This window comes from Enhydra lutris, unplaced genomic scaffold (genome assembly GCF_002288905.1).
Source record: "Enhydra lutris kenyoni isolate GAN:26980312 unplaced genomic scaffold, ASM228890v2 scaffoldscaffold39, whole genome shotgun sequence".
NCBI lineage: Eukaryota > Metazoa > Chordata > Mammalia > Carnivora > Mustelidae > Enhydra > Enhydra lutris.
This window is the reverse complement of record NW_019154123.1, coordinates 27,058,038-27,080,848: the sequence shown is the minus strand read 5'-3', so window position 1 is coordinate 27,080,848 and position 22,811 is coordinate 27,058,038. Positions and strand designations below refer to the sequence as shown.

At 35.9% G+C, this 22,811-nt stretch overlaps 1 protein-coding gene across 3 annotated transcripts in view; it reads left to right on the top strand.

Moving 5' to 3' along the window:
* The window catches only part of LOC111154993 (zinc finger protein 148), a 119,757-nt gene that overhangs the window by 69,438 nt on the left and 27,508 nt on the right, over positions 1 to 22,811 (top strand). For all 3 annotated transcript variants that reach the window (XM_022514972.1, XM_022514971.1, XM_022514973.1), the window contains 3 exons: positions 7,483 to 7,608; positions 16,636 to 16,759; positions 18,140 to 18,223. In XM_022514972.1, coding sequence (XP_022370680.1) covers positions 7,483 to 7,608; positions 16,636 to 16,759; positions 18,140 to 18,223 — 334 coding nt within the window. The remainder of the gene's footprint in view (positions 1 to 7,482; positions 7,609 to 16,635; positions 16,760 to 18,139; positions 18,224 to 22,811) is intronic.

Here is a 22,811-nt window from a genome sequence, read left to right as displayed (position 1 = left end):
TATGGTATTTTTCTTTCTCTGTCTGATTTATTTCACTTAGCATAATATCCCATAGGTCTGTCTATATTGCAAATGGCACGATCTCATTCTTTATGGCTGAGTAATACTCCATTATGAGTGCATGTAGCACATCTTTATCCATTTATCCAGCATTGGACATTTCCATATGGTTGCTTCCATATGTTGGCTATTATAAATAATGCTGCAATAAATATAGGGGTGCATATATCTTTTCAAATTAGTGTTTTTGCTTCCTTTGGGTAAATAGCCAGGAGTGGAATTACTGGATTGTAGGATATTTCAGTTTTTAATTTTTTGAAGAATCTCCATACTCTTTTCCACAGTGGCTGCACCAATTCAGATTCCACTGACACTGCATGAGGGTTTCTTTTTCTCCACATCCTGACCAACACTTGTTATTTCTTTTCTTTTGCTTCTAGCCAGTTCGTTAGCTATGAGGTGATATTTCTTTTTTCTTTTTTCTTCATTGTAGTTTTTTTTTTTTTTAAAGATTTTTTATTTATTTGACAGACAAAGATCACAAGCAGGCAGAGAGAGAGAGAGGAGGAGACAGGCTTCCCACTGAGCAGAGAGCCCGACATGGGGCTCGATCCCAGGACCCTGAGATCATGACCCGAGCCGAAGGCAGAGGCTTTAACCCTCTGAGCCACCCAGGTGCCCCTCATTGTAGTTTTGATCTGCATTTTTCTGATGATTAAGGAGCACCTTTTTGTGTCTTTTGAGCCTCTGTATGTCCTCATTGGAAAAACATTTATTCACGTCCTTCACCACTTTTTAATTGGATCATTTGTGGGATTTTTTAGTTTGTTTTGTTTTTGGTATTGAGTCGTGTAAGTTCTTTATATACTTTGGGTGTTAGTCCCTTATCAGATATAAGGGACTAATATTGTGCAGGTGTTTTCTCCCTTCAGTAGGTTGCCTTTTCATTTTGTTGATGATTTCTTCTTTGCTGTGCAAAAGCTTTTTATTTTGATGTAATCCTTATAGTTTACTTTTGTTTTTGTCCTCACCTGTGGAGCTATATCTAGAAAAATGTTTCTCTGGCCAGCTGATGGCAAAGAGGTTACTGCCTTTGTTTTTGTTTGGGGGTTTTTTGTATTAGCTTTCACATTTAGGTCTTTAATCCATTTTGAATTTATTTTTGTGTATGGTGTAAGAAAATGGTCCAGTTTCATTCTTTCGCACGTAGCTGCCTAGTTTTCCCAGCACTATTTATTAGACTGTCTTTTCCCCATTGCATGTTCTTGCCTCCTTTGTCATAGATCAATTAACCATATAATTGTGGCTTTATTTCTGGAGTCTCTTTTCTGTTCCACTGATCTGTGTGTCTGTTTTTGTGCCAGAACCGTACTGTTTTAATTACTGTAGCTTAGTAGTGTATCTTGAAATTTGGGATTGTGATACCGCTGGGTTTGTTCTGCTTTCTCAAGATTGCTTTTGATACATGGGGTCTTTTTGGTTCCCTACACCTTTCAGTATTATATGTTCTAGTTCTGTGAAGAATAACATATAACATTTTTAATGAAACAAAACCTTGTTTTCTAAAATGAAAAATTTAGAGAGACTTTGTTTTATAATTTTATTAATATGCGTATTACCTGGCTTATTGTAACATAACTAGATTCTCATACTTGCTAATACATTCAGTCTGTGGTGACATCACATTTTAGCTTCTGAAAAATGCCACTATGTATGCATGAGAGGAGAGTGGGAAAAAAAAGTGCTATGATTATGGAAGTATTTCCTATCTCATGGACAACCCGAAAGGGTGTCAGGGACCTTCAGGAGTCCCTGGACCACACTTTGAGAACCACTGATAAAGATTTACTGAAATTCTTACAAAATGAAGATATACATAGAAATATATAGACATGTATATCTATATATATCTATATATAGATACATATATTAGAAGGATAGATTCAGAAAACTTCCATGAGGACTAGGAGAGAACTTAAGTCATGATTTTATGGAAGTTGAAAGAATGGAATGTCCATGTAGAATTGGGGGAAGTCAGCACTGCCTCAGGTAAGAAAACTTGATTTGAGCACTTCATCTACTTTGTCTTAGAGTTATCTAATTTATTAAGTTGCTAGCATTGCAGCCCAAATGCACATTTATCATAAGAAATATAGAGGAACAGACTAGAACATTTGCTGTGAACTATGGTTCCCTGAACCCTTCAAAATCAAAAGATCACTGTGGACCTTGTCAAATCCTGACAAATGTAACTCCATTCAAAATTTTGAATGCAATCATGGGTCAGGCAGAAGGGAAGGTTATAGTTCATGAATCACACAAAGGGCCTATTCCATCAGTGTGCTGCTTCCTCTCCTTGCCCTATTCTGTGCCTTGGCGAGCTTAGAATTAGAACTATTCCTATTGACCAGTTACATTTAACTGTTCTTGCCAAAACTATCCTGTGAATACACACACACACACACACACACACACACACACACACACACACTCACTAACTCACTCTCTTTCTCTTGGTCTTAACTTTCTCTATTCCAGATTCTAGGAGTATTCCTCAGTATAGCTAACATTCTTTCTTTAGGCAGTATGTTTACAGTACAGTTAATTTGTTATATCTTTATTTTTATATTCAAACACTTGTTATATTTACAGTTACCTTGATTTTGTTACCTGGATGCAATACTTTGAAACAATTCCCTTCTAGTGATAAACAGATCCTTTTTATATGGCTGTGTATTACTTTTACTCTCAGGAATAACCATTTCTCTAAATTTGGGGGCAGTTATTTTGTTGCAATTTTTTTTTAAAAGATTTTATTTATTTATTTATTTGAGAGAGAGAGAGAGAGAGAGAGAGATCACAAGTAGGCAGAGAGAAAGAGAGGAGGAAGCAGGCTCCCTGCAAGGGAGAGAGCCCAATGCGGGGCTTGATCCTGGGAACCTGGGATCATGACCTGAGCTGAAGGCAGAGGCTTTAACCCACTGAGCCACCCAGATGCCCCGTGTAGGTTTCTTATCACAGATTACTCGTTGTAAAAGTTTGGCCATAAGAAGAAGGAAATTGTTAGAAAAATAGTGGTTCATGAGAAATGATTTCATAGAGGAAATATAAGTGTGCTTTTAGGCAGAGAAGATGTAGCTGGTAGAATAAGGAAGATTATTTTAGAAAGGCAGTGAAACAGCAGAGCCTTGGAGATAGGAATTGAGTCAGTAGCACAGAGTACAGAGGAAATTGAAAATTGAAGGGAACATATGGCTCCAGAAAAAAAGAGGAGAGGTGGTAAGGAGAACTATTCCTGCCAAGTGACCTAGGTCTTTTCTGTAAAGTCAATCACAGAGAATCTTGAAATCTGAGCTGGAGAGAGTGTAATTGATACCAGGGGCAACAAGGAGCTATTGTAGATTCCTCACTGGGGAGATGACAGGAAAACCAGTTTTGTTTTGTTTTTTTAAGATTTTATTTGAGAGGGGGAGAGAGAGAAGTGCACGCATGCGTGCACAGTGCACAGGAACAATGGGGACAGGACAGAGGGAGAGGGAGAAGCAGACTCCCCGCTGAGCAGGGATTCCCAATGCAGGACTCAGTCCCAGGACCCTGAGATCAGGACCTGAGCTGAAGGCAGACTCAGCTACCCAGGTGCCCCCCAAAACAGTTAAATATTAATTTTTTCATGGGAGAACATATAAGGGAGATGATAATGTAAGGCAGCAAGGTTGATAAAGTTAGAGTGAAATGGATGTTGCTGGATATGAATGTAGAATACTGAGAATGAAGAAAAGGAAGAGTCTAAAATAAACCTTCTTACCTGGGAATTATGGGTAGAGGGTAGCCTAAAATGTGTAACCCAAATGAAATATTTATCTCACACTGTGTCTGGCAAATTTATTTTAGCACATTTCACATTTGTTATATCACTTATTAACATTATTGAGTCTGGAAGAAAGAAGTTGGGAAGGGTAGCAGGGTTGGAAGGCAAAAGTAAAAGGGGGATATATATATAATAAACCTGCAGCTCTGGTTAAGTCTCTTATTTGATTCATGAAGCCTTTCGTGGTTACTTCCAATCTCATTAATTTTCCTTTTGATTCCTGCCCTTATTCTCTCTGCCTAATATGTACAGTCTTGAATTGCTTGGTGGTTTTGTTGTTGTTGTTGTTACGCATCAGAACTCCCGTGTACATTTTTAAGACCTTTGAAAAGGGGACCTTATATTTAGGATGAATTCTCGGTATCTAGAATTGTGCTCTGTACATATTAGAATTTTAGTGAATATAAAGCTTCTGTTAAATTATTTTAGACTGAGTTTAGCACATTGCAGACACTTAGTAGCTGTTGCATGAATAAAAGAGTAAAGCTATTATGGGAAATACCAAAGAAGAATATCTTACTTGTGGATAATCAAATAACAAGTGCACGAAATAGTTAAATGTAAAAGTAGGATAGTTTGTTTTTATTTTGGGGCCAGAACTGAAATAAGTCTTGAAAGAGTCATTCTGGATTTGGGCTCGAGTTACTAGTGATCATGGGAATCAAGAGAGGGGTATTTTTCAAGGTAGAGAGGCTTCTTTATATTTAAGGTCAGGAGAATGAAGTGAAAGATTAAAAAAAATGAAGAAAACATCAGGATAATTAAGAGATACATTTTAGAAGTAGCAAGAAAGAACCAGCTTGGGCTGTGGCAAGGGGTGAGGAGGTATGGCATTATGGGATTCTATCTCTTCTAAAGGTGTTGGGGAAGAAGTTAGAGGAGTATGGAAGGTAGATATGATATGGCAGTCATGCTTGACAGTTTTCCCTAATCTCAAAGTGAGAGATCTAGAGGGGGCTTCAGGTTTTAGATGGAGAAGAGCCTGGGTTTAGTCAGATTTTACAAAAGAAGGATAGTTAGGCTGATTGACAGTTTGATGGTATTTCTGGGTTAGTAGTGAGAACAGCATTGAAATTCAGGTCTCAAATGTAGACAGCTCCATGCTGGCCATTGAGCCCACTTTATAAAAAACTGAAAACTTTTTTTTTTTTTTTTTTTTAAGAGTACAGTTGTCTTCTTAAAACCAAAGGAGACTTAAGTTTTCTCAGACTTTTTTGCAATTCATTCTTTTTAGCTGACTTATCACCATACCTGTCTATTTCTTTATGGTTTAGAGTTACCTTCATCATTTCTAAGCACCTTAGGCTGGATCTGTGTACTTTAGTGAGTGGTTATGTTATATATAGAGGAGTTTAATTTATTCCATTTATGGGTAATAAGCTTGTTGGTGCATTCTAAAAATGTAACTTCCTGTGTGCCTGACATTCACAATGTTTTGATTCTTGATACTTCCAGGTTTGAGGCTGGGCTTTCATATGTTAAAAGTGTGCCTTATATTTGAGAATGCTAGTTCAAATACTTCTTTCCAGGGACGCCTGGGTGGCTCAGTCGTTAATTATCTGCGTACCCCTTGGGTCATGATCCCAAGGGTTCTGGGATTGAGTCTCACATTAGGCTCCATGCTTGGCGGGGAGCCTGCTTCTCCATCTGCCTGCCGCTCCCCCTGCTTGTGTGCTCTCTCTCTGACAAATAAATAAATAAATCTTAAAAAAAAAAAACCCACTTTCTATATATGTGGAAGTAACTGAAAGGTTTAGATACATTTGTTAATCTTTTTCAGTGTTTATACATAAAGACTCTTCCTTGGTTTGTGAATATCTGCTAATTGCAGAATTTATTTGTGAATTTGTCTTATACTCTACTTGGCACTTTTGCTAAAAATAATTCCTCTGTTTCCTACTGCTGCATGTTACATTTTCATGGTTTCTTTGCAATTTAGAAACTGATGGAAATATTGGAACTACTTTTTGGTGCCCCTGCAAAATGGGACAGAGCAATTCAGCAGCTGCTTATTACATAGTCTGTAATCATCTCTTCTGTCTCACACCCAACCCAAATTTTGTATTTCAGTACACATCACTTCAGAGGTGGCAACATGTCTGTATTCCAAAGCCTTGTTGGTGGTGATTTTACCATTTTATTTTATGTCCCAAGTAATGATACCAAAAGAAGCCATGGGAAGGTTCGCTAGTATTATTCTATAACCTGATAGAATTATTAGCCCAATAATCATTTATGTCCTGTTTTTGTGCCAAGGTTCTTCTTGATTTGTGATTCTTAAAATGTTTACACTTCAGGAAGTTATGAGAGCTTCCAGTTCCTTATTTTGTCAGCCTGAAATCCCTGCCTTATGTTCCATTTTCCTCATGAACCCTTTCTACACAGCTGTCTTCCAACTTTACACTGTGAATCTGTAAGATATTTATAATGTTTTGCACCATTTTTTTAGTGTGTGTTTTGAAAAATGTAGCCACTTGTACATGGTACTTCCTGGATTGTTTTTAAGGAGTTATTTATTTATTTTAGCTTCTATTTATTGAACAGAGATTTGTTTCTCACAGTTCCGGAGGCTGGAAGTCTAGGGTCAGGGTGCCAGCATGGTAAGGTGAGGGCCCTCTTCTAGTTGCAGACTTCTTGTGTCCTTACATGGTGGAAAGGTTGAGGATGTTTAATGTGGTTCATAGCCTATTGAGTTGAAAAGTTTTTAATTTTAAGATTCTTGTGTTTTCATTTCAAGGATAGATGGAAAATGTAGTATGAAAGAGCAGATGACTAAGTATGATCAATTGTGATGAGAACTGGCACTACCGTTAGTGATGTAAGAACTTGCGTGCGTTTCTGTTTTTTGTTTCTTTTCTTTTTTTAGGACAAGCATCTCTTTTCTTATCTGTGAAAACAGAGAACTGAAGATGGGATAACATTTTTGTAGTTTTTATTTGTTGTGTCATTAGTATCCTGCCTTGTGCATAACAGTGGCCCAGAACCATATCCAGTTCTATAAACATCTTTATTTGGTGATGATTTGATGTATAGGCCAGGAAAGTACAGGTTAAGCTAAGATATTGTCAGAGTGTTGAGTTTAAATTTTCGTTGTTTGTCTTACCTTTCTTCTAACGTGTTTACCTTTTAGAATTTTGTGTTGCTTCGTATTTTACAAATGGCAGCAAAGCCTACTGTGAAGTCTGAATACCCTTTATTCCCCCCAATATTTGACTGATTTTTCAAATTTAAACCTCCTTTTGTGCTTTTAACTTCAGCATCAGTTTCCTTAAATGTGGGAGTGAAATTGATCTTACTTTGTCCTGACTTCTACATTATTCTTTGGTCTTAAAATCCTTTCCCATGGTATCTTCAGTCTTCTTTTCCAGATAGTTTTTATAAAATCTTAGTCTATTTCTTAGTTTATATACTCTTGACTCTTACTACTCTGTTGCCTGTTAATGAACTCTTCCAACATACTATATTGCACACACACACACACACACACACACACACACACACACAATTATTTTGGAAGCATCTATATGTAGGTTTAGCAAAGAATTAAACATGCAGTGGCTTTGTCATAATGGACTTTTTGTTTATTTCTAAAATTGGCTTTTTTGTTTTAACAGATAAGTGTAAAGCAGGAAATTACTTTTACTGATGTATCTGAGCAACTGATGAGAGACAAAAAACAAATCAGAGAGCCAGTAGACTTACAGAAAAAGAAGAAACGGAAACAACGTTCTCCTGCAAAAGTAAGAGAATATATTAAGGTGGTGGTCCCTAACCTCCTAATCCCAAACTTTTGCTTAATCTTATGGGCAGGAACCTGGCTGGACCATAAGGCAAACATTAAAAATCTCATGTGGCATAGTGAAGTTGCAATGTTGTATCAGAATCTCCAGGAGGATGGAATACGTGTCTGCATGGAGGTGGTGGGCCATTGGTTTTCATTTTTCCACCTTTTTTACCATCTCTTTTTTCTAAAAACAAACTTTCCTTTTTCCACGTGTCTCTTTTCTGCCCTTGCTTCTCATTCATATTAGTGTTACTTATTTTAATATTACGATTTCAAGAAAATTCAGCACCAGTTTTTCGTCAGGGAAAGGTTGTTGGATACCTATGCTAGAATGTAAGCTCCATGAGGGCAGGGATTATGTTATTCACAGTTATATCCTAAGAGCCTGGAATGGTAGGCATAATTGGCCCTTAATAAATACTTGATGGGTGAATGAATAGATTAGTAAATAAGTGACTTTGTAAATACTAGTTGTAATTGCCTGCTTTTTTCCTCTTTGGTATAGTAGTAGGTGACCGTAGGTAGCATTTTGGTATTCCTATGACATCTCTGAATTCTGAGTGGTATGTTTACATCTTTATAGTTATTTTTCATCTTTTGTTTTCCCTCATACAGTGAAGAAGAATTTTTTTTTAGTCATAACATGACCTTTTAATTTTGATGGCTCCTTATGTTTGCATTTGTGATTTAGATCATCATCATTATTTATATAATTTGTCTATTTTTGGACTTAGTGATGGGCTGGAGCAAGCTTGAATTGGCTTGCCAGAGCTTGCCAAGTTTACGGGAATTTTGCAAGCCACTGCTAAAATCATTAGTAACTTAAAATTAGCCATAGTGAGAATATTTACACCTTGAATATCAACCAACACTTCCCACCACCTGACTCCTTACTCTGTTGGTAAACATTAACAACATATCATAGCTTTTGGGATATATATGTATACCTACTATAGAAAAATTTGAAAAATATAGAGACTATAATAACCTGTAGTCATATTGCCAGAGAAAGCTAACGTAATTTTCTGCCATATTCCCTTTCTGTATTCAAATTTGTGTACATAAATTGATTAAATGTCCTAATTTTTTAACAGTGTGTAAGCAGTTTTTACATTTAAAGTTATTAATGGTTTTTTAAAGATTTTAGGTTTTACCAGCTGCATAATATTTTATGATGTATCACATTATATTTGGTGATGGCTATGTTGTTGGAAGTTGTGTTATCTTTGCCTTCATTTTAAATCATGCTGCACTTAAATTGTGTGTAGAATCAGTCAGTCATCAGTCAGAGGGCATGAATTGTTCAAAAGTGTTGATGAAGTGGCTCCTTCCGAAAATGTTGTACCAGTTACATTGTTACCTTTAGTGGACTTGAGGTGTGTCCTGTCTGTACTTTCAAGTGTTGAGACTTCGTTTTTTGTAGCTTAAGATGGACATTTCATTATAGTTAAATTCTAATTTCTTTAGTTAATGGCCATACTAAACTTTTTTTTCTCCCATAATTATTGGCATTTTATATTTTATGGTTTGTGAAATCCCTCCCTTCCTTTCTCCTTCCCTTGTTTTCTTGGGGTTAATTTTTTTCTCAGTGACTTATGTTACTTTTTGTTGTTGTTGTTTTACATTAATGAGTAAATAAAGTTTTTAGCATACAGAGCAATACATGGTTTTGAGGAAAAATTAATTTATAATATTGCAATTGTGATTGTTACTTTGGGTTCACTGCTAATCTATGGGGAATAAAGTCTTTAAAAAAAAACAGTGTATGTACTACATTTTCCTTGATATTTTATTGCCATTTTTTTTTTCTGGTACTATTCTTGAATATAATGTATCCTAAAATATTGACTAAAACTCAGATTATTATCTTCTAGTAGAGAGTTACTTGAAGTCTCTATTTGGTGCTCTGTTCTAGGTGTTTCTAAGTGCATATCAGATTTTTAGAGGTTTAAAGCTATTTTGCTTGTTTAATTTGTAGATAAACTCATAATGTTTATGAGTTAATTCTAATGCTTAGAATATTTTTAAGGGTATTATGTAAATTTATATTTGTATAATTGCTAGATGAAAGATTTGGCATATTTTAAGTATATTATATAAGAATGTTTTGGGGAGGTCTTTTTAGGGAATTCCTAGGAGAGTGAAATAACTAGAAATAATATATGGAAGATGAGGGGGTGAGAATAACAAAAACAATTATTTTTAAACTGTCCTGACACAGTTTAAATGGTTGTGACTGTTTTCTAATACTGGTCTGCAGTGTCCACATGAATGGTTTTGGTATCTGGCATCTTAGAATTTGAGGCAGAGCCACTGAGTTAATTTACATTTTCTCAAGTATGTTTTTAAAAATTTAAACTTCATATTTTTCATTAAAGTAACTAGTTCTGTCTTTTTATAAGAAGAGAAAGAAAAGCTTATCTCATTTATAAATCAGTGTGTTGCTTATTTTAAATTCCTTAAAAACAGTTCTAAGTTTCATAAAGAATTATAATTCACTATGTTTAGAGGACTCTACTCTCTCCCAAAATCTTTCCCAGACCTTGAATTTTTCCATTATGAATATTTTGGGTGTGTGCCACCATTGTGTCATATTAGATTGGGGATCTGTACAGAAAATATAACTAACATGATAGACTTGTTAAATATTAGAGCTTACACATAGAGCTCTAAATATTAGAGCTTACACATCCATATATGCATCCATGTTCTCCTTTCAAGAGCCGCTCTGTAGTGAGAAGTACTGTATTGTTATGTCATTAGTTGCCATGGATTTTAAGCAATAATTGCTTTCTAAGCCTTTATTGTATGGCAGAGGTAGATTTGAAACTTGAAAATTGCCAAAATACATTTGCAACATATCTGAAGAAGAGGATAGTCAAGCTAGGGAATGTTAGCTAGGTCAAGGTATTTGGTGCTGTCATGGATTAAGCTGTTTTATGAAAGTAAATTTTTCTGTATAATAAAATCTTTTTAATGTCATTTAATTTAATTTTAACAACTTTGTTGGAAATCTTTAATGTGTTGTGTTCTTTTTAAATATAGTGCATTTGAACAATAATGTCTAATGTCTGTGTTGATGATGTAAACATTTTTAAAAAAATTGTATGTATTATAATGAAACCCTTTGGAAGGACTGAGATATTAGGGCTTTCCCCGCCTCTTACCCCTGAAAACTCCTGACTGGTAGACTTTAAATGGTTTTTTTTTTTGATGCTTATAATCGCTTCATTGTCTCATCCTTAATGACATGCTATTCTTTTTTACATTGCTATACTTAGTTCCATTGCCCCTTTGAATCTCGTTTTATTGTGAATGAGCACTGTGTATAACTAAAGTTATCAGAAATGTGTGAAAAGTTTTAGTAAACATAATTCATTCTCCATGCATTCATGTCAGTGCGTCTCCTCCTGGCTCTTACTAGAGTCACTTATAGGGCTTTTCCAGTTATAAATATCCAGGCCCTGTCCTTGGGGATTCTTATTGAGGGGATTTCCATTTATACTTGAAAAGAGTCCAGGGCGATTGTGATTTATGTTTATGCTTGAAAATCCAAAGTCTTAATACTAGAAACTTGTGGAATAAGAAGTAAGGAATGAGCTATTACCACTTTACTTAGATACTGACTTGTGAAGTGAATTATGAAGAAACACAGAGGTTTCCGTGAGGATTACTGAGTCAACATCAATGAACTCTGAGAATCTTCTTAAGAAAAATATGTATAACAACATTAATCCAGTATTGTGTACATTGTATAGATCTTTTCAAATGTCTTAGTGACTGAATGATTAGAGCAGAGTACTTTTAATTCCTTACTTCTTATTCAGAAATGTATCTTTTTTTTTCATTCCCTTAGCAAACAATTTGGGTGCCTATGATGTGCCAGAATCTCTCATCAGGTGCTAAAGAAAGGAGCTGTTTTTGTTTTAACAGTTTAGGTGGTCTGAGTAGAAACAGATTATTCAAAGTTGTGCTGAACTCAGGAAGGATAAGAGTATTCCACAGATCAAATAGATTGTGAATTATGTAGAGAACCCTTTCTTAGCAATTTATCATACACCATTCGTTCCCAGAAAAGATTTGTGATTTGATATAAAAAAGACCTTTAATTGAATTTTTCAATGAAGAAAACTTAATTAAAGGGAACAAGAAATAGATACACTAGGCATGTGTCATACTTTCTCTTACGTGTTGACTAGAAGAAGGGCTTTGAAGCTGAAGAACTGATTATAAAATGGGGGATGGAAGTACAGAATAGTACTTAAGAGAAAAATGAAGAAGAACATTAGTAAAAGAATGTGTTAGTATTCTACTTTTCTCTTTTAAGAATTTTATTTATGGGGTGCCTGGGCGGCTCAGTGGGTTAAAGCCTCTGCCTTTGGCTCAGGTCATGATCCCAGGGTGCTGGGATCGAGCCCCACATCGGGCTCTCTGCTCAGCAGGGAGCCTGCTTCCTCCTCTCTCTCTGCCTGCCTCTCTGCCTTCTTGCGATCTTTGTCAAATGAATAAATAAAATCTTTAAAAAACAAAACAAAATGCTTTAATAAAAAAAAAATTTATTTATGGGGTGCCTGGGTGGCTCAGTGGGTTAAGCCTCTGCCTTCAGCTTGGTTATGATCCCGGGGTCCTGGGATTGAGCCACTCATCAGGCTCTCTGATCAGCAGGGAGCCTGCTTCCCTCTCTCTCTGCCTGCCTTTCTGCCTACTTGTGATCTCTGTCAAAAACATAAATAGAATCTTGAAAAAAAAAAGAGCACTGCATCAGAAACAAGAAAATATGACTTCTAAAAAAAAAAGAATTTTATTTATTTGTCAGAGAGAGAATGCACCAATCAAGGGGAGCAGCAGGCAGAGGGAGAGGGAGAAACAGGCTCCCTGCTGAGCAAAGACCCTGGGATCGAGACCTGAGCTGTCAGCATACACTTAAGCAACTGAGCCACCCAGGCATTTTATTTCTCTAATTTTCTCAGGGAGCTGTGTGTTTTGAGTAAACAATTTTCTCACAAAACTGAACCCTAACTTAAAAAAATATTTTGATGTAAACCTTTCTTTAAATATCACATATTTTTTTGCCTAGTATTTGGGAAACCTAGACAAAGGAAAAACTTGTCTAAAACTCAGTGTTACTATGCTGAGCATTATTATTTTACCATGCCTACAATATAGTGACTTTTATATATAGTGACTTATATATATAGATATAGTGTTCTGGCACTGTCAAAAGCTTGTCATTTTAAAATGAAATTTGTAATATATAAAATCTAGTATGGAGAGGTAGTGAAAATTCTGAAGAATGAGAGTGACAGTGTGAGGGTGGGATATTAGAAGTAGTTAGGGTCAAGGTAGTGTGCTGGTTATTGCTATGGATGGGTTGTAGCTGTGTTATTTTGTTGTATGTCTTTGGGATGGCACTATTCTGTTTCTAATTGGATTTGAAGAATAAAGAGAATTTTAGAAGATCTCATTCTCTACCCCTCCCACCCCCGTTGCAGTGAACTGACTCATAATGCAGGAGAAAGTTAAACTCTCTCCTCTACATTGTCTTTTGGGTTTTGGTGGTGTAGAAGATGATTTAGGTTGATTTAGGTATATATGATAAAACCTGTAACCATTACCTCAAAGTATACTTTAATAATTTTAATAGTACATAACAGAATGGAGAAGATAATTTCTGCCTTTTAAGACAGCAAAACTTTTCCTCCCTGAAGGGTATTAGGTTGTTCAGTGGCAGTGACCCTTGAGGAGTGAAAAATCTCTAAATTTAATAGAGCTTTGTTAGTGCCTGATGAAAATTGATGTATTATTTAAGATAACTATTATATATAGTAGCTAGCTGGGAACAGATTTGGGTCAGATCAAAAAATATATCTAATGGCCCGTGAGATTAAGAAAGCAGATTAATTGAGGCATTCCATTTGGTTTTGAAATTTTTTTACTGGAAAATTCTGTTTTGAATTTATAAACAGATAAGAAAATCAAGTATGTTAAGTATTATTTAGACTACTATTAACTTCTCCACTCTTGATAAAGCCCAATTTCTTGGTCTTTATAATATACCAAATTTCTCCAAGAGTAGGAATGACAAGAAGCAAGATAAATCATGTGCAGGTAATATAGCAGGCATCTTAAGATTTAAACCTTGAAATTTAAAATCTTTAGTTGTAATAGTGTTCATAAATTGAGGGGGAAAAGAAAAGCAAAAATATTTTACAGTCAAGTTATAGTAGCAAGTGAGACTGCTAATCTCTAAGGCAGACACATTTAATTGGTAAATCACATTCCACCAAAGGATCTTGAAAGGGTGTGAACAAGAACAGAAGCCATATCTATACCAAGGAAGAAAATTTTGCTTATAGTAATGTGCCATTTCTTTTCCACTAAGGGCCTTTGTTCTTTGCATAGCCATGTCACTGTGGCACTAATAACTTCGAAAAATTGAAAGATACCACTTTTGGCAAAAATTTTGAAAAAGAATAAAGTGGTGAGCCATGAGGATGTTTGGTATGGGTAGCAGACAGCCATGTTAGAAATTTATAGAGTCTCACTATGTTTTAGATACCATTTTGGGCACTGGGGTTATAGTGGTATAACTGGCAGAATCACGTGGGTATATTTAAAAGAGATTATAGATTGGAAGAGCCACTTGCTGTTCTGAAGCAAGATGGATTTTACTTAGTGTCCTTTATACAAATATGTTTGCTATTCTGCCCCCCAAAAAAGAGAGAGAGAGAAATAGTAAAATGTCTAAGAATTTGATTTTTCTGTCTTTGAACTTATAAATGTGCTAGATTTTTCAGTCGTCTTATTCACAAACCAGTGTTAATGCTGTTTCATCCATAAAATCCACCTTGAATTAAAGCTTGAATCCACAGTGAAAGGCAGCATTACCTTCAGTGCCAGAAAACAATGACCTAGAACTCCTTAACTCTTCATAAGAGGGCTTTGTACAGTCAGGGATCACATCCGTTTCCCCGTCAGTAACTTGGGCCGGATTCGTTCCTCGCAGAGGACCCCCACCCCCTGCAGTTGCTATGCCACGGGAAGCTGTTGAGTTGCCATGTGTTTGGCACTGGATCTTATTTGTTACATATGTGTGAAAAAAATACCTGGGGCTATCTTGTTTTTAGTTCTGTTTTATATAAAATTTTTAACATCTTTTTGTTACTTGTTTTATGATAGAAATATTTTGAATCTTCCTAGAAAAGATTTTGTCGTTTTTGTTTTGCTTTGCATAGTGTTAACTTGCATGTTATTTTGTGACTTGGAGGGGTCAAAACATTTAGAGGGACTGGCCAGAGATGAAACTTTCTATTCTCACTGACTCTCATCAGGAAGCTGTGACACCCACTTCCTTTCTTGTGCCAAATGTTTCTCTGTATGACTCTGGTGCATAGACTTTGAAGCATTGTTGACCGCATTGGCAGTTTGCCCAGAACCCACATATCCTGTATAATTTGCATAATAATTACCATTGATTTACATACAGTACCGGCTGAGTTGTCTTCCAGAATTTAAAGTAAAAGAATGTTTTAAAAACTAAAGCCTTTTCCCCCTTACCTCTCCTGTTTTCTAGGTTTGAGAAAGGGGTTGTTGCTGTGTGTTTACAAGCCCTAATCAGTTTCACAGGCCCTTATATTTCCCAAGATGTTTCCTAGATTTTTCTGCCCTGTGTGGGATGCGGTTTCATAGCTCCTACACTGTATGCTACCTCCAGTATTGTTTCCCTCTTACTTGCCATGCTCTAGTGATCTGATTTCCTACTGGCTTTCTCTTTGCTTCTTATCTTCACATCATCTTCTGCCATGTCATTTCTAATCTCCCCAATAATGAAAAAAAAAAAAGATCATTTATTATTTTTACTCTGCCATGTGTCTAATGAGAGAAACAGTTTAATGTTGCATGTGGAACAAATGGTTGATAAGTTGGAATACATGAAGCCCAAAGATGAGCTTCTCTCTCTGGCACTGTCCAGACCAGGCCCATAATATCCTCAACCTCAGGAAGCCCAGGACGATATGATTTCTTTGTCACCTGTCTTCCTTCCCCATACCCACTCTTGATTTATTTATCCAATAAATGTTTTTAGGAATATGTTCAACGATGGTTTAATAACCCTAGAATAAGTAACCTTAGAGGTCCTAGAGTGAACCAGACTCCAAATTCTATGCTAAATGACTTAAAAACTTAGATTGCTTTTTCTCTTCTTCAGCAAAAAGAAAGAAAATGTAATAGGTAAGCATTTATGTAATTAAGAAGAGTATTTAAAATATATAAGTATATTTTAAAATATAAACAATGTGGAGTCCCCCTCCCACTTTATCTCCCTTCTGCCCAGTTCCCCAGCCATCACAACTCGCTATATGTGTTTCATGTGTATCTTTCTTAAATAGTTTTTATGCATATACAAATAAATATGTATCTTGGTATGTACTTTCTTATATAAAAAAATTTGCAAAATTATGTACTGCATTTAAACCTTGGATTTTTTACTTAATAAATCCTTGGGCTTTTTCCATATAGGTCTATAGCTTTCTCGTTTTATTTTACAACTACATAATATTAAGTTGCATTCATTTTCCAGGATTTAACCAGTCCTATACTGATTGATACTTAAGCCATGTCTGTCTAAAACATAAAACTTTCATCTTGCATATGTGAGAATTTGAAATTGAAAGTAAAGTTATACTCACCCCAGCAGAGAACACTTAGGGACTCTGTTAGACATCACCTTTGGAGAGGAGGGGATAGAGTGCTGAGATCTTCTTACCAGCTTCTGAGGTTTTATTAGTGATTTTTACCATTCTGAGTCACCTTGTACTTTCCTACAGTTAATGATAACCTTATTCTTACAGCCTTTTCAAAATGAGGAAAAAACTTTTCATAATTTCTGGTGATGATTGTTTGCATTAAAAGGCATTGCCTTTTTTGTAAGTTAGTATTATGTTTTTAAAACTTCATTTTTGCCTTTTTTTTTTTAAACTAGATCCTTACAATAAATGAGGATGGATCACTTGGTTTGAAAACCCCTAAATCTCACGTTTGTGAGCACTGCAATGCTGCCTTTAGAACGAACTATCACTTACAGAGACATGTCTTCATTCATACAGGTATTTCTTCAATTAAAATGGACTTGTGGCCAGTAAGGTTATTGTTGCTATTTTCACCTCGTGTGAATGTCATCTATTTCTATGACTGTAGCTAACCTTGTATTTTAAATCAGAGATTTCCATAGGCCAGAATGTCAGAAGGAAACCAGGGAAGAACTTTAAATGAGAAAACAATGAGCAGGGATGTATAAAATTAGTTAGTCTTAATTGGACACTTATCTGGCTTCATGTGTTCTTTTCAGCTAGAGAAACAGTTAAAGAATGTATTATTAAAAGCCTATCAACATTTATTTTCCTCTGCAAGACATCCAGATAGAGTTTGAAATATGGATTTATGAAATAGTTTCAAATATTAAAAAATGATAATAACATGACATTGCAGAGAGCAGACCTAAAGACTAATCACAGATCCTTGGGGAAACAGACTAGACACGTAGGTTAAATTAAAGGGTGTGGGGTGGGGAAGATAGAGTGGTAGGGTAGGTTTAATGAAGTAGGAAATAGAGTGTCCCAGAAGCTAAAAAAAGAGTTCCAGGGAGGATATGATCAGCAATGGTACAATCTTCAGAGAGGATAGAGAGGGATAGAAAACTGAGAAGAAACCATTGAAATAAATAGCAAAGAGATCACAAGTAGTTTCTAAGAAAGCAGAATGTAAGGGTTAAAGCACAAGTGGGTTGTGGAGAATTTGAGACATGAGGTTAACTACTCTTAAGGTATGGTTGAAAAGGAAGGAGAGAAAGTAATAAGGTGGGAATGTTTCAGGATTTCTGGAAAGATTGTTTGCATAGAGCAGACTTCAAGAATACTTAGAAGGAAAGGTTCCAGCAGAGAAGGGGGAATGATTAAAGAGGTCAGATTGGGGGTGGGGTGGGAAGGTCAGGGGGAAGATGTTTGAAAGTTCTGAAGGTTCTGGAGAAAATAATTGAAAGGGCATAAAGGGATAGTTAGCCATGGAGACCAAGGTGGGTGGATCTTCTTTCAGATAAAAGGAGAGAGGAGCTGTTTAAGACACAGTAGATAACCAAGGGTCCTTTTTAGCTTTCTGATTTTTAAATCGTTTTAAATTGTTTTCTTCCTTCTTTCCTTCCATTCTTCTTTCCTCCCTCCCTTCCTTCCTTCCTTCTTTCTTTCTTTCTTTCGGATATAGAGTGGATTTGATCTCATCTTTGTGTGATTGTGAGAATGTGCATTTTATAATTGTGGGGGGAAATTGAGGAAGTAAAATTCTTTTAGATTAATGAACAGTATAAATATATTGTGTGGATAATTTGGAATTTTCCAGAATTTGGGCTTCTAAGATTTATCTTTCCTCAGAAATAGTAACTATAAACTGTGTTTTATCCAGTAACTAATTTGTGGATGTGAAATTATTTTAAGGCGAAAAACCATTTCAATGTAGTCAATGTGACATGCGTTTCATACAGAAGTACCTGCTCCAGAGACATGAGAAGATTCACACTGGTGAGTGTTGCCCTCTTCCTAGGGTTGTTAAAATTACCATTCCAAATATAGGGAAGAATTTTTAACAAGTAGCAGGAACTTGTTGCCACTGTTAATCAGTTTTGTTTCTTAAAAGTATGTATCAAAGCTCATATTTTTTCTTGGAATAAATCAGTCTTAACTGTTAAGACTTGGCTTTAATGTCCAAGCCCAATAAATTACTTTGAAATAGAGTTTCATAATAAAATAACTTAAAATGTATTTGAAATGGCAAAAGGAGATTTTTGTGAAATAGCTGTTTCCTAAGATGTTTAACAAGTTCAGGGTTAGGTACAATGATCATTCTTACTCATCAGTCTGGGGAGGAAGCAAAGTGGTGCCTGAGCCCCAAGACACAGACGCCGCTCTTCGTTCCCTTACTGTGTCATGTATGTAGCTTGCTGTGTTAAGAGAGTTGTAATCCTGATGAATCGGAGACTTCCGGTTTTTCAGTTAAGTTGTTAATTATTCAGAAACAAGTATTTTGGAAGATCACTTTAACGGAACCCATACCTTAAAAAGTTAAGTCTCTTTTTAGAGCAAACAGTTATTTGCTTTTATTTTATTTTTTGACAAGTGTAAAATCAAGTGTTATATGTAACCTTGATTTAGTAGACTTTCAGCTTTTGACTTTGATATCCGTAAGCATGGTGAAGAGAATTTCTTTAGAACTTATTTCTAGTCTTTTGCCTTTTGTGATGGAATAAAAAGAGTTGGTGTATTTGTATCACTTTGATTCTTACATTTAAGTAGAATTGAGAATGGTGGTGATACTGAAAATATGAAAGTTCTTCGTATTTTTCTATATTAAGTACCGAAGCAGGAACCTGCCCAGTGTTATTTAGATGTGTTCTCATAGTACCTGCAGTGCACGTGAAAGGGGATCCTAGACAGTTTGCCATATAAAAGAAGCAGCTGCTGCCTGGTAATATGCCTTTCTTTGCATCTACCAAAGAAGCACGGATGTGGCTGGTCTCCTTAAATACAACTTCAACTGTGCGGCACATCTGTGTGCGCTAAAGTTGTACTTTTCAAAGATTGTTATGCACAACAGCCATTTCAGTTTCTTAAGTAAACATGTATCATCACTTCCAGATGGAAGAGAGTGTAATAGGCACTTTGGGAGAGAGAACAACTTTATTGATTTTAGGAGACCTACAGCTAAATTTATATTTCTATACAGTAATAAAACCTGATCAGATAATGATTAAGTGGTTAAAAATTTTTGTATGTTTTTAATACCTATTAGATTTTGATGATTTACTTATTAAAAAAAATATTACTGAGCCTTCAGTATTTTTCAGGTGTCAACAATACAGAGGTAAAGAAGTTTCCTTGGAATTTATATTCTAATGGGAGGGACGTACACAGAAACAAGCACAGCCTGATAAATGTTGTAGAGTTTTACAGAACATGCTCTTGTGCCCTTGAGCAAGAACCAGCTGTGTTAGCTATTGAAGGTTACATAGGGAAGGCAACACAGGGAAACTGCAGGAGGCTTAGTTGAGAGAAAGACAGCATGTGTGTGTGAGTGAGAGAAGGAGAGAGAGAGAGTGTGTGTGTGTGTGTGTGTATCTGACAAAAAAGATTTTTGAAACAGTACTTCCCCTTAATTGCACTCTGTATTTTCTGTTGTTCTAATAAATTCTTTTTTAATGTGCTGGTCACAAATCTGTAATCTTACTGGAAAAACAACTGTGCTAGGCCAAGGGGGTCCTTGGACTTTAAACAGGTTATAATTAGTAGTTAATAGTTAGAATTTAATAAGACCAGATATTGTGCTAGATATTTAGTAAATATCTCATTTAGTTCTTACATTAATCTTGAAAGAGAGGGGCCATTACTATTCCCACTTTTTAGATAGAGAAATAATAAGCACACAAAAAGTTGAGAAACTTTTCTAAATTTATATATAATCTCGCATATATATGATGGAGCTAATTGAGATTCCAGCCTAAGTCTGTGAGTCCAGATACACATGTGAAATCATTAACTGCAGAATGGGACTAGAAGCATGAGTTCTTTTGGCCTTTTTGAGTTTTTCTTGCTATGCCACTAAACCATAATTGGGTTTAGCAATATGTAAAAGGGATGGAGGGAAAGGCTGGTAGGTTGATGTTCTCATGATATGGAGAATACACTTAGAAGAAAAGAAATTGAGAGGAACCAGGGCAAAACAGTCACTGTGGTTCCTTAACAGAGAAAAATTCTTTCGAAGAGAGGCTCAGTTTTGCTACACTGCTCATACCACCTCAGTGCCCCAGGTGGAACTGATATAAAGGAAATTGATTATCCTTCTTCATTTTCTTGGTTCCTTCTGTGGACTCTTTGTGAAGACAGTAGTGTATTTTTGTCTTGTAACCAAGGGGAGTATGTATTTGGAACCGAATATATGTTCTCCACCGTTTATTACTCTGTCCCTTACTGTTCTTTCCACATTTTAAATGGCTTTCATTTTTGGAGGGGTGGGTAGTGTTCTAACGTTTGCCCATGTCATGGCTTTCTCTCTGTAGGTTCTTAGTTTAGAAGAATGCATCACAATAGTTAGGGCTGTAAAAGAGACTTTGCGTATGTTTATCCATTTTTAAATTGTCAAGAAGGTAATGAGTCACTTATGAACCCATCCTCATAATGAGTCACTTACGAACCCATCCTCAAAGGTCCTGTCTGTGAGAACTGCTAGTTCTTACAGGCCCCACTTTCCTTACAACCTCCCTCATTGTTTTAGGTCTTACTATACTGTCTCCTCCAGTCTCCCCAACACTTAAGCCTGTACTCTCCTCCATTTGCAACGTGATTAAAAATCATTACCTGCTTGGCTACTTTTGCCACCAATCAAGAAATCTGTGACTTAAAAACCAAGAACCTAGTCTGATTTGGTTTTCAAATAGAAAATTTTAAAACTCAGCCTGGACAAGGTTATCACTTAATTATGTTTCCAAGATTTGGCTTAGCCTATAAAATGTCACTTTAAGGGAGAGTACTTTTTCATTCAGAGGCTGATCCCTGAAATTCTGGTTAAAGCTTTATTTCTTTAGCCTAAGGCACTGAAAAGGACAGATATTCTTGGGACTGCTGTTTTTGGCAATTATGGGAAATTTTATCTTTTTGTGAATGTATTATAGATCTCTTACTTATGGTATGTTTGGGGATATGGGAGAGAAGGTGAAGACTTGAAGCCAAGGTTGAAGATAAAAATCTATTTGATCATTTTGTTTAGGGTCAGGTACATACCAAGGTTAAACAAACATTCATTGTCAGTGGCAGTTTTATGATGTGATCAGGTGTTTTTTATTTTATCTAAGGTGCTTCTTCCTTTGCATATTCAAATGCATGTATAGGCTACATGTTAGAATGACGTACACCCGGTTGTGTTCTTTTCTAGTCACTTTGTCACCATTTTACTTTAAGAAAGTACCAGTCTTACTGCCATGGGAGAGAAGGTTTGGGTTTGAGAAGTAAAGAAATACAATTTTCAATATTTTATTTTAATTTTTTATTAGTTCTCTAAATTCCTGTGAATAGTAAGCCACAGACTACCTCTCTCGATATTCTGTTTTAGCAAATTATGATTGTATTTTATAGTGTGGCAGTTTTCACAATTTTTTGTTTTAGTAGTAAAAATGTTATGAATCATTTTTTGTATATAGGTAAGATTTTATAGAAAGATCTTGCTCCCCAAAATAAAAAGTATTTTGAAAATAAACGAAATCATTCAGAGTTAATCTATATTCATTAGTTTCTGCCCCCAACCCCCCCTTTTTTTTAAAAGGCTACTGAAGCCTTAAGAACTGTCTTAAGAACTATCTTTTTTTTTGTTTTGTTTTTTAAAGATTTTTTATTTATTTATTTGATGGACAGAGATCACAATTAGGCAGAGAGGCAGGCAGAGAGAGAGGGAGGGAGAGAGGAAGAGAAGCAGGTTCCCTGCTGAGCAAAGAGCCCAGGACTCCGGGATCATGGCCTGAGCCAAAGGCAGAGGCTTTTTAACCCACTGAGCCACCCAGGTGCCCCTCTTAAGAACTATCTTAATGCGGGGCGCCTGGGTGGCTCAGTGGGTTAAGCCGCTGCCTTCGGCTCAGGTCATGATCTCAGGGTCCTGGGATCGAACCCCGCATCGGGCTCTCTGCTCAGCAGGGAGCCTGCTTCCTCCTCTCTCTCTGCCTGCTTGTGATCTCTCTCTGTCAAATAAATAAATAAAATCTTAAAAAAAAAAAAAGAACTATCTTAATGCATACAATTGTGTATATACAAATACAAGAAGAAACACTGGAAAACCTGTTGCCCAAGTTAGCACTTGACCCCTGAAAACATGTTGATCTTCTTTTCCTCTTGACTGTGACTTTTATTCACAACCATGTTAAAAAAGCTGAACAGTAGCTTTTTTTTTTTTTTTTTAAACCAGTTGGGCTAGTGGGGTGGAGTTAAGAATGTTGATTCACCCATGACTAAGTTAGCTCAATACTGTATTTCCTTCGTTGTAGTTCAGTTATGAATAAAATCTAACAGTTTTCCTCTCGTTATTTGAATCTGTAGTTTATGAGCTTTAATAGGTCTTTTTTTTTTTTTT